The sequence below is a fragment of the Haematobia irritans genome, chromosome 1, assembly GCF_050003625.1.
Source record: "Haematobia irritans isolate KBUSLIRL chromosome 1, ASM5000362v1, whole genome shotgun sequence".
NCBI classification, from domain to species: Eukaryota; Metazoa; Arthropoda; class Insecta; order Diptera; family Muscidae; genus Haematobia; species Haematobia irritans.
Window position 1 is genome coordinate 23,740,677 of NC_134397.1, and position 12,962 is coordinate 23,753,638.

General features: G+C 30.7%; 2 protein-coding genes across 3 annotated transcripts in view; one reads left to right on the forward strand and one right to left on the reverse strand.

Moving 5' to 3' along the window:
• The window catches only part of Ino80 (chromatin-remodeling ATPase INO80), a 177,895-nt gene that overhangs the window by 132,042 nt on the left and 32,891 nt on the right, over positions 1 to 12,962 (reverse strand). The window lies entirely within an intron of this gene.
• On the forward strand, positions 3,939 to 7,400 carry LOC142220450 (putative serine protease K12H4.7). Its single transcript, XM_075289603.1, has 5 exons — positions 3,939 to 4,182; positions 4,259 to 4,440; positions 4,516 to 4,983; positions 6,618 to 6,787; positions 6,853 to 7,400. Exons 1-5 carry the CDS (start codon positions 3,961 to 3,963, stop codon positions 7,248 to 7,250), a joined length of 1,440 nt encoding a protein of 479 aa, XP_075145718.1. The 5' UTR covers positions 3,939 to 3,960; the 3' UTR covers positions 7,251 to 7,400.

Genomic DNA, 12,962 nt, shown 5'->3' on the forward strand with positions numbered 1-12,962 from the left:
CTGTAACTGTGGTCATTTTTTTTTTTTGCATGTGGTACAAGTAGTATCGAAGGGAAACATACTTTTATCACCCGCTTACGCGATTCGTTCGCTTACACGATTAGTTCGCTTACGCGGTTCGTACGCTTACGCGGTTCGTCCGCTTACGCGATTCGTTCGCATCAATCAGGTTCTAATATAGCCGAATCCTTTCTCCTGTCCCTCTTCGCGTTACAGAAACCGACACGAGCACCATCGTCATCATCGGTCAGACTCAATCAACATCTCCGTGCACGAACACCATCGTCATCATCAGCCTGCCTCAATCATTATGTTATCTCTGTGCACGAACACCACCAGCATGAAAACCATCATCGGCCAGATACAATCGTCACATCCACACACGAGCACCATCGGACCGACGACATTAACATCTACGTTTACGAACATCATCGGCCCGATACAATCGTCACGTCCGCACACGAACACCATCGGCCCGACACCAGTAATACCTACGTGTACGAACATAATCGGCCCGACTCAACCGTCACCTCCGCACACGAACACCGTCGGCCCGATACCATCGTCATCACACAAAAAAAAATCTGATTCAATCACGAAATTAATTGATGCAATTAATTTTTTAATTAAAATGTCTTCAATCACAGAAATGATAGTATCAATTAAAAAATTAATTGGAGGTCAATTAAAAAATTAATTGATCCAATTAAAAAATTAATTGATACTATTAATTTTTGTGATTGATTTTTGTTTCAATTAAAAAATTTGTTGAATCAATTAAATGTTTAATAGAACATTTTTTAAAGCTCAATTAAAATTTTAATTGGAACAATTTTCGTGAAATTTTTTTCTGTGCAACACACAAAACCCCGTCATCGTCATCTCCGTGCACGAGCACCACCATCGTCACCCCCGTACACGAACACCGTCAGACCGACGCACCACAACGTACCACCATTAACACCGCAGCGTCTCGTCACCGAAACGGCTTCCTCGTCGACACCGTCATCGCCAGTTAGCATCACCTCGCCCTATCATCACCGCCCATTCATCACCCAGCAGTGCACGAGTCCTCGTCATCGTTCGACAGACACATTTTGAAGTTTCCTAGTAAAAATTTCATATAATAGTTTGCCGAACATCTGTTCGAAAAAATGTTTATTTTAGATAAAATTTCTTTACATCAGCTCGTGGGCGCCGAAAAATTCTTAAGGTGTGATCCGAATTCAGTCTCTGATGTGACTTACAAAATTTTAGGATATTTTATAAAATAAATAATTTTTATATATTTTTTTCGATTTTTAATGCATTCTAACTCTTGTCTGAAATGTTCGACCTCAAATATTTTCAAAAATTAGCGATTTTTCCACAATGGATTTAGGAAACATTTTAATAATTTGTACCACTTTATTACTTGTTCTTAACCTATTAGAAGTAACAAGTATATACGGCCGTAAGTTCGGCCAGGCCGAATCTTATGTACCCTCCACCATGGATTGCGTAGAAACTTCTACGAAAGACTGTCATCCACAATCGAATTAATTGGGTTGTGGTATCTAAAACTTCTTAATATCGTTTTCTACATTGTGAGTTAGTCCATTTGTGGTATATATTAGACAAAAAAGATATGTATAGGTAAGTCTACAAAAAATTACAAATCGATGTAGACTTCTGCACGGTACGTAGAGAGCCAGTATTGAAATATGGGGGTCGCTTATATGTGGGCTACATACAATTATGAACTTGATATGGAACAATTTTTGTGTGATTGGGGATCTATTTATCTGAGGGCTATATATAACCATAGACCGATATGGACCTAGTTAGACATGGCTGTTAACGGTCACATACTAGCACAATGTACCAAATTTCAACTCACTCGGATGAAATTTGCTCCTCCAAGTGGCTCCAACACCAAATCTCGGGATCGGTTTATATGGGGGCTATATATAATTATGGACCGATTTCGACCAATTTTTGCATGGGTGTTTGAGGCCATATATTAACATCACGTACCATATTTCAACCAAATCGGATGAATTTTGCTCTTCCACGAGGCTCCGCAAGCCAAATCGGGGGATCGCATTATATGGAGGCTATATATAATTATGGGCCGATGTGGACCAATTTTTGAACGGTTGTTAGAGATCATATGCTGACACCATGTACCTAATTTCAACCGGATCGGATGAAATTTGCTGCTCTTAGAGGCTCCGCAAGCCAAATCTGGGGATCGGTTTATATGGGGGCTATATATAATTATGGACCGATGTGGACCAATTTTTGCATGGTTTTTAGAGATCATATACCAACACCATGTACCAAATTTCAGCCGGATCGGATGAAATTTACTTCTCTTAGAGGCTCGGCAAGCCAAATCGGGGGATGGGTTTATATGGGGGCTATACGTAAAAGTGGACCGATATGGCCCATTTGCAATACCATCCGACCTACATCAATAACAAGTACTTGTGCCAAGTTTTAAGTCGATAGCTTGTTTCGTTCGGAAGTTAGCGTGATTTCAACAGACGGACGTACGGACGGACGGACGGACATGCTCAGATCGACTCAGAATTTCACCACGACCCAGAATATATATACTTTATGGGGTCTTAGAGCAATATTTCGATGTGTTACAAACGGAATGACAAAGTTAATATACCCCCCATCCTATGGTGGATGGTATAAAAAAAATCATAAAATCGAATAATTTCTTCTACATTGTTTGCATTACAGAAAATGGTGCTAAGAACTAAATAAACCTCGAGGAAATTAGAAAGAATTGAGGGAACATGCAATTACCCGTGTAAAAATTGGAGGGTCTATTTAGATATGATTAGATCTCAAAATTGGCCATTTTAGATCTAAGCAGATTTACCCAGATATGATGAGACAGAATTAGATATAATTATATATATTTCCACATATGACGAGATTTACCATCAGATCCATCTAGATAGAAGGATAAATATAATTATATCTAGGACATTAGATCTAGACCAATATTAAGATATGATCAGATCTAATTCCATAGTAATTAGATATGATTAGATCTTACAATTTTTCGGATCTACTCATATCTCATTGTATCAAATTAGATCACCCAATTTTTACTCGGTTAGCCCGAAAAATTAAAAACATTTTTTTTTTTTTTGAGTTAGTCGATATGAAATTGATTTTACATCCTGTAAAAGAATCAACTTTTATACTTTTCTTCCAAACAAACTTCCTTACAGCGATAAGCAAATGGAAAACGATATTTGTCTGTCTAAAATTTCGTTTTGGGAGGAAAGAACTATTCGTTTGCGTGCACTTTTACTGTACTTCCGCAGCGATATTGAACCAGATCACTTTCGGAATTCGCCAATCCCAAAGTTCACCACTGTGGCATTACAATGGACTGAATAGTCAAAGTGAGCCTGAAATATGGGCCTGCCATTATAACCAACCTAACCTAAGTTAACCTAATGTTGGGACATCTTGAACGTTTGCCTTCAATAAACAAGTTATGGATTTATTTCTGTAGCTCTGGCTACGTATTAGGGCACATTTTGAATGATCGGTTATAAAGTAAGGTATAAATACTGTCTATCTTATTAAGGTATACCATAAAAATGAATTAATTTTCATACAATTGCCGAATAGTGTGCTAGACCCAAATATCTCAAAATATATGCTATAGGTACTCAAACAATAAAATAAGGTTTCAATTAAATTTCACCAAGCCAAAAAAAATCTAACAAAAATTATTGATAAAGCGATAAAAAAACACAAACACACAAAATTAAATGACCATTCCAAATGAAATTGGAAGCATTGATTATTGTGGTATATTATCAATTGCAATAAATTCTTACATAAATCTTATCTAAATCTTAAAGTTATCATCATTAGAAATGGACATGGTTTTGCATTGACCAAGAGGTCGCTGGATTAAATTAAACGAAATCATTTGCCACCATGAAATACACCTTGACGGTTGTGGCTATTCTAGCCGCGGTGCTGACCACCTCCACAGCATTGGAGGATAACAAGGATGAACCAGCTTTTGTTAAAATCCTCAATAAATTAAATCGAGGTCCTCCAAAATTCTCTATGATAGAGAGTAGAGCTGTTACCACAGAATGGATAACACAAAAATTGGATCATTTCGATGAGAGTGAAACACGTACCTGGCAAATGGTATGATATTAGAAAGAATGAGAGAGAATAAAATTTTTGGAAATTTTTAAGGATGTTGGATATTTATGTATTACAGCGTTATATGGTTAATGATGAATACTTTGAAGAAGGTGGCCCCATGTTCATTTATTTGGGTGGTGAATGGGAAATTAGCCCTGGCAGTATCTCTGCTGGTATATTTGTCGATTTGGCCAAGGAACATAAGGGTATCCTATTCTATACCGAACATCGTTACTATGGTCAAAGTAGACCTACAGCGTAAGTGAAAAGATCAAAAAACGTGTACAACTTTGTTAAAATATTTTTCTACTTTCCTACAATTCTTTTTAATAGAGATATTCAAGTGGATAATTTGAAATATTTGCATGTAAAACAAGCTTTGGCTGATGTGGCTCATTTCATTAGAGAAAAACGCGCAACGAATCCAGCTTTGGCCAACTCTAAGGTTATTATGTCCGGTGGTTCTTATTCGGCTACCATGGTTGTATGGTTTAAGAAACTCTATCCTGAACTTTTGACTGGAGGATGGGCTTCTTCGGCTCCCATTTTGGCTAAGGTGAACTTTTTGGAATACAAAGAAGTTGTAGGTCGTGCCCTCAAAGAATTGGGCTCCCAACAATGCTATAATCGTGTGCAGAATGGTATAGCTGAATTGGAAGCCATGTTCGCTAATAAACGCTCTGCTGAGGCTAAGGCTATGTTGAAATTGTGTAACAGTTTCGATCATAATAATGATTTGGATTTGTGGTCTTTGTTTGGTACCTACTCCAATATTTTCTCGAGTATTGTTCAATATCAATCGTAAGTAGGATAATTAAAAGAGAACACGGTTGCCACAGTTGGTAGAATTCTAACAAAAATAGAAATAAAATGTTACCAATATTTTCTATAGAAATAAAATTTTGCAAAAATTTTCCATAGAAATAAAATTTTGCAAAAAAATTTCAATAGAAACAAAATTTTACAAAAATTTTCTATAGAAATAAAATTTTGCAAAAAAATTTCAATAGAAACAAAATTTTACAAAAATTTTCTATAGAACTAAAATTTTACAAAAATTTTCTATAGAAATAAAATTTTGCAAAAAAATTCTATAGAAATAAAATTTTGCAAAAAAAATCTATAGAAATAAAATTTGGAGAAAATTTTGTATAAAAATAAAATTTTGCATAAATTTTCTATAGAAATAAAATTTTGTCAAATATTTTCTACACACAAAAAAATTTCACGAAAATTTTTCCAATTAAAATTTTAATTGAGTTTTAAAACATATTCAATTAAAAAATTAATTGATTCAACATTTTTTTTAATTGAAACAAAAATCAATCACAAAAATAATAGTATCAATTTTTTTTAATTGGATCAATTAAGTTTTTAATTGACCTTCAATTAATTTTTTAATTTATACTATCATTTCTGTGATTGAAGACATTTCAATTAAAAATTAATTGGATCAATTAATTTCGTGATTGAATCAGAACAAAATTTTTTTGTGTGTATAAATAAAATTTTGCAAAAATTTTCTATAGAATGTAAAGTTTGCATAAATTTTTTATAGAAATAAAATCTTACAAATATTTTCTACAGAAATAAAATTTTACAAAAATTTTCTATAGAAATAAAATTTTGCAAAAATTTTCTATAAAAATAAAATTTTGACAAAAAATTTCTATTACAATAAAATTTTGCAAAAATTTTGTATAGAAATAAAATTTTGCAAAAATTTTCTATAGAATATAAATTTTGCATAAATTTTTTATAGAAATAAAATTTTAACAAAATATTTTCATAGAAATATAATAGTGACAACATTTTCTATAGAAATAAAATTTTCAAAAATTTTGTATAGAAATAAAATTTTGTATAGAAATAAAATATAAAAATTTTCTGTAGAAATAAAATTTTGACAAAATTTTTTAAAGAAATAAAATTTTGCAAAAATTGTCTATCGAAATAAAATTTTGCAAAAATTTTCTATAAAAATAAAATTTTGCAAAAATTTTCTATTGAAATAAAATTTTGCAAAAATTTTCTATAGAAATAAAATTTTGCAAAAACTTTTCTATTGAATTAAACTTTTGCAAAAATTTTCTATAGAAATAAAATTTTGACAAAAATTTTCTATAAAAATAAAATGTTGACAAAAAATTTCTATAAAAACAAAATTTTGCAAAAAAAACTCTAAAAAAATAAAATTTTGACAAAATTTTCTATAGAAATAAAATTTTGCAAAAATTTTCTATCGAAATAAAATGTTGACAAAATTTTCTATAGAATATAAATTTAGCAGAAAAAATTGATAAAAACTTCATTTTTTCAATTTGGTACATTTTTGGTAAATTTTTCTTAAAATGTTGGTAGATTTTTGTTAGCACGAATGGCAACCGTGACATTGGACCGACAAGAAATACAATCTATATCTTTGTAATTTGCAGTGAAGGAGATGTCCCCTATTATTGTGACTATATTATGTCCTTTGATGATGATTTGACTGCCATGGCCACTTTCTGGTTGTTTGCCTTTGGTTACCCCAAGGGTTGTGTTGATGTTACCTACAAAAGTACCTTGGCTTATTATTTGGATTCCACCTATGTTGAAGGAGCTTGTATGTGAACCCTAATTAGCCCCATTTTTTTGAACTTAAATTAATCTCCCATTTGTCTCTCTTAGCTCGTCCTTGGTATTTCCAAACTTGCAATGAATATGGCTGGTATCAAAGTTCATCCTCTCCCAATCAACCGTTTGGATCTAAATTCCCTCACACTCTCTATACCACGCTGTGTGCCGATATCTTTGGTCAAAAGTATTCCAATGAACATATCCATAATTTAGTCGATGAAACCAATGAGTCATTTGGTGGCATGAATCCTCAAGTCGAAAATGTTTATATGACCCATGGAGGTTTGGATCCCTGGCATCCTATGGGTCATGGTGAAGAGGAAGGTGCTTCGGTTATTCCACAAGCTTCGCATTGTGCTGATTTTGGTTCTATCAGTAATGCTGATAGCCCTGAAATGCGTGCTTCCAAAGAACGTTTAGTTGAATTGGTTCGTCAATGGTTAGCATAGAGCGAGGGAGAGTGCCATTAATTACAAAGATTTGCTATTTTTGTGATTGTGATAGCGATACGATGAAGTGTATTTGTGATAATTAACATGACGTATTGTTCTCGATAAGAATGACAAATCGCCAATAAAAATACAAAAAAATAATAATAATTTTTAGATTAAACGCATAAATGATGAATGAATTTATGCCCCCATAAACTTTAGAGTTGGGTCGGAGAAGCAACAAATAATCACGGAGGTTTCATTTTTAACTACAATTACAACTATAACTAATTGCGATATAAAAAGTAAAAGAAAATGGACTGGCGTTAAGACCAGGACAGAAAGGGAAGTACCCTTAGAGAAAGCTAAGCCTGTAGAGGCTACGCGAACCGAATAGAATTAATGTGCATGGAAGACACATAAAGCCATTAGGAAGGTCAACGAAAATACCAAGAGTGATCCAAACGAGGAAAAGCACCTCTGAAGAAAGTATGACGATAGTCAGAAGGGCTGTGGAAATTAAAGCAAGGAACATCTGTACGAAATACGAGCAGTCGATGATGGTGTTCTGAATTCGATTCGGCTCTGATTTAAATACATTTATGTGGTAATATAAATCTGTATATGGCTCCCAATAATTTTGATGGAGTTGAGATGGTGAAGTGTATAATATTGTCGGCCCAATCGACTTTAGATTTTCTTTACTTGTTTTCTGAAATTTATGGGCATCTTTTTTAATAGATTTTCTTTACTTATTTTCTGATATTTATTAAATCATATAGCTATTAAAAAATCACCTCCTAATTCCTTTATTAAAATGGGTACTATACTCGGTTTTCGCATAACTTGGAAAGCTTTGGATCTTTTCAATCTGTTGCAAAGATTTGATAAAAATATCGTCGCCGTCATGAGTTCGAAAATATATCGGACAAGAGTTTTTGCAGTGATAATAACTTTCTTAAACATTCAGGATAAACAAAAATTATACTCCGATGAATTCTTCTCATCAGAAAATCTCTCATAAACTTAAAAAAAAATATATAAATGCGAATAGTCTAGTGTCAAAATAGCAAAATACATCCAGTATATACGGAGACCAGCAAAAACTTGTTAGCTTTTTACCTCCATTAGTAAAGGTTAATCAAACGATCCGTATAACAAGGAATTACTAGACCTATGAGTTCATCTATTCTAGCCCTGTAAGGAGTAACTATGTGAAATTTCATCATATTCCTAAAAATGAAATAAATATCCCACACAATACCTTCTCATATGTACTCGTACCTCATACATTGGCGTTTTTTTTTTTTGGTTATTTATGGCAGCGCTTTGTCTCTATCGATGGTTATCGATAGATGTTTGGTTTTAAATCAATGTTTGGGGTGGTGTTAACTCCTTGTCTTACTCGTACGAGGAAGCGAACTCACAATAACAACAAAAAAACTAGTAAAAAACGTGCGAGTACTTTGTGAATATAGTTAGTGAATTGATAGGGTGATCGCAATTGGAATGAAGGAAATTTTTCAAACTGTAATCTGGTGGTAAAATCAAGAACTACGAACTGGTTGTACTCCAATAGCCAATCTCAATCACATTTAGTATAAGCCCTAAATACCATAAATACTGTGGAAAACGCATGTGAAGAGTGTGATTCTAAAAATAATTCCGCATATGCTAACGGATTGTAGGTTAGGTGTGATCTAGTGGCAAACCATTATTTTGGGCTCACTTCAATCCATTGTGATCCCTGAAGAAGATGGCTGAATAGTTCATCACTCACACAATGTGTCTGGACATAGAAAAAGGAAAACAATTTTAAACTCTATTGGGCTGCTATAGATCACAAATTTACTGCTTAGATCACAAATTTCTCAACGAGATGGCTGAGCCGTTCAACATCCTCTGTACATATAGTATAGTCTACAATAAATCGGTGCAAGTCTGTGAATGAGCATTAATATTCCCCCAATCAAGGGGCTGACAATAGGAATATTCTTTCGAACTCTGCAAAGCACAACTATTTCAATGAGATGACAAAATTTTCTATAGAAATAAAATGTTGACATAATTTTCTATAGAAATAAAATTTTGACAAAATTTTCTATAGAAATACAATTTGGACAAAATTTTCTATAGAATTAAGATATTGACAAAATTTTCTATAGAAATAAAATTTTGAAACATTTTTCTATAGAAATAAAATTTTGAAAAATTTTTCTATAGAAATAACATTTTGACAAAATTTTCTATAGAAATAAAATTTTGACAAAATTTTCTATAGAAATAAAATTTTGACAAAATTTTCCATAGAAATAAAATTTTGACAAAATTTTCTATAGAAATAAAATTTTGACAAAATTTTCTATTGAAATAAAATTTCCACAAAATTTTCTATAGAAATAAAATTTCGACAAAATTTTCTATAGAAATAAAATGTTGACAAAATTTTCTATAGAAATAAAATTTTGACAAAATTTTCTATAGAAATACAAATTGGACAAAATTTTCTATAGAATTAAGATATTGACAAAATTTTCTATAGAAATAAAATTTTGAAAAATTTTTCGATAGAAATAAAATTTTGAAAAAATTTTCTATAGAAATAAAATTTTGACAAAATTTTCTATAGAAATAAAATTTTGACAAAATGTTCTATTGAAATAAAATTTCGACAAAATTTTCTATAGAAATAAAATTTCGACAAAATTTTCTAAGAAATAAATTTTTGACAAAGTTTTCTATAGAAATAAAATTTTGACAAAATTTTCTATAAAAATAAAATTTTGACAAAATTTTCTATAGAAATAAAATTTTGACACAATTTTCTACAGAAATAAAATTTTGACAAAATATTCTATAGAAATAAAATTTTGACAAAATTTTCTATAGAAATAAAATTTTGACAAAATTTTCTATAGAAATAAAATTTTGACAAAATTTTCTATAGAAATAAAATTTTGACAAAATTTTCTGTAGAAATAACATTTTGACAAAATTTTCTATAGAAATACAATTTGGATAAAATTTTCTATAGAAATAAGATATTGACAAAATTTTCTATAGAAATAAAATTTTGACAAAATTTTCTATAGAAATAAAATTTTGACAAAATTTTCTATTGAAATAAAATTTCGACAAAATTTTCTATAGAAATAAAATTTCGACAAAATTTTCTAAGAAATAAATTTTTGACAAAGTTTTCTATAGAAATAATATATTGACAAAATTTTCTATAAAAATAAAATTTTGACAAAATTTTCTATAGAAATAAAATTTTGATACAATTTTCTATAGAAATAAAAATTTTGACAAAATATTCTATAGAAATAAAATTGACAAAATTTTCTATGGAAATAAAATTTTGACAAAATTTTCTATAGAAATAAAATTTTGACAAAATATCCTATAGAAATAAAATTTTGACAAAATTTTCTATAGAAATAAAATTTTGCCAAAATTTTCTACAGAAATAAATTTTTTACAAAACTTTCTATAAAAATAAAATTTTGACAAAATTTTCTATAGAAATAAAATTTTGACAAAACTTTCTATCGAAATAAAATTTTGACAAAATTTTCTATAGAAATAAAATTTTGACAAAATTTTCTATAGAAATAAAATTTCGACAAAATTTTCTATAAAAATAAAATTTTGACAAAATGTTCTATAGAAATAAAATTTTGACAAAATTTTCTATAGAAATCAAAATTCTATAGAAATAAAATTGACAAAATTTTCTATGGAAATAAAATTTTGACAAAATTTTCTATAGAAATAAAATTTTTACAAAATTTTCTATAAAAATAAAATTTTGACAAAATTTTCTATAGAAATAAAATTTTGACAAAATTTTCTATAGAAATAAAATTTTGACAAAATTTTCTATAGAAATAAAATTTTGACAAAATTTTCTATAGAAATAAAATTTTGACAAAATTTTCTATAGAAATAAAATTTTGACAAAATTTTCTATAGAAATAAAATTTTGACAAAATTTTCTATAGAAATAAAATTTTGACAAAATTTTCTATAGAAATAAAATTTTGACAAAATTTTCTATAGAAATAAAATTTCGACAAAATTTTCTATAAAAATAAAATTTTGACAAAATGTTCTATAGAAATAAAATTTTGACAAAATTTTCTATAGAAATCAAAATTTTGACAAAATTTTCTATAGAAATCAAAATTTTGACAAAATTTTCTATAGAAATAAAATTTTGACAAAATTTTCCAGTACTTCAAGCATCTTCAAAAGTTGGATATCTCAAAACGATATAACCAGTATTTCCAGTATTGGAGATTTCCCCCAAATCGGGGATATTTTTTCGTGAAGAGGGACAAAATTTCTGAGTTTGGGACTTGGTGATTTGGTGGGGCATTTCCACAAAATTGGTATTTTTGTGGGGAATTTTCGAAATCTGTTCACTATAATAAATCAGATTAAGAATTATGGTTTATATGAAATTCTTTACTACTACATGCTTAAAAATGACTTTAAGAAGTACAGAGAATCTCCAAAATAAAAAAAAAAAACTTTCCTCCTCCTTATTCCACGGCATTTATATGGGCGGCCCAAGAGCTACTTTACAATTTACTCTGTCTTCTAAAAATTTGTTACTATTGTGAAATAATTTCGTAAGGCCTCATCTGCGTACTTCACTGATTTGGAAAATATATCCCATACATATAGAATAGAGTTTATATCGGGACAAGAAGAAGTTGATTTGCATAAGAAAAAAAATCGATGACTCTTTATGCCCTCTGGTGAGGGCCAATGTCGGATGATTTTTGAGCTTTGTGTTTGAACGATGAAGACATCGTTTTGTAACTCGCAAACTGGTGTAACAAAAATTGCACATTTATCTAATATTTTTTTATGGATTTTCTACAGCAGAGTCTATTCCTCTACTTTTTTCTAAAAAAAAAATTACCAAAAAATTATAGGGGATTTTCTGGGGAACAAAAGCCCAGAAAATACTTGTAACACTGGATATGGCTGAGCGCTCCCATATCGAAAATAGGGATATACCTATGAACTCTCTCTCTCTCAACAAGGCGGCTGACCGACACAACATTCGTGTAATGTACACAAAACTTATGGAACTGCAAAGCGGAGTTCGTTAGAGTTAGAGATGTTACTCCGTACCTTAGACTACTGTGGACCCAAGCAAATCTCTGAACGATATTAATGAGAGTTCGATATTTACAGGGAAATAATACCTGGGGAGCAAGAGCAAATCTATCGCGGTACTTAGAGATATTACTCCGTACCATAGACCACTTGGGATTGTCGCAAATCTATACATTTGTACACAAAAACTTATGGAAATGTAAAGAGGATTAGACTACTTTGGACCAAAGCAAATCTTCGAACGATATAAATGAGAGTTCGAGAGTTTACAGGCATATACCTGGGGACACTGCAAAGAGCAAATCTATCGCGGTACTTAGAGATATTACTCCGTACCTTAGACTATTACGGATCGCCGCAAATCTCTTAACGAAATGGCTAAACAGTTCAATATTCACCTAATGAGGACGTCTGGTCACAGGAACATATCTGAATATGTGTTCAATCCGAAGGATGGATTATGCTGGTAACATTTCTGAGTGTTTCAAAGTTTCTCTAAAAGGTTTCACCGTAATGTGAAACGCAGTTCGGACTCGGCTACAAATATAAGGTCCCTTGTCAATTACCTAAACAAAGAATTGGGCACTACTCATTGAG

Excerpts from the sequence above, each read along its gene's own strand:
- LOC142220450 (XM_075289603.1), top strand. The coding sequence starts at position 3,961 with ATGAAATACACCTTGACGGTTGTGGCTATTCTAGCCGCGGTGCTGACC. Across the intron at positions 4,441-4,515 it reads GGTCAAAGTAGACCTACAGC|AGATATTCAAGTGGATAATT; the intron begins GTAAGTGAAAAG and ends TCTTTTTAATAG. Across the intron at positions 4,984-6,617 it reads AGTATTGTTCAATATCAATC|TGAAGGAGATGTCCCCTATT; the intron begins GTAAGTAGGATA and ends TGTAATTTGCAG.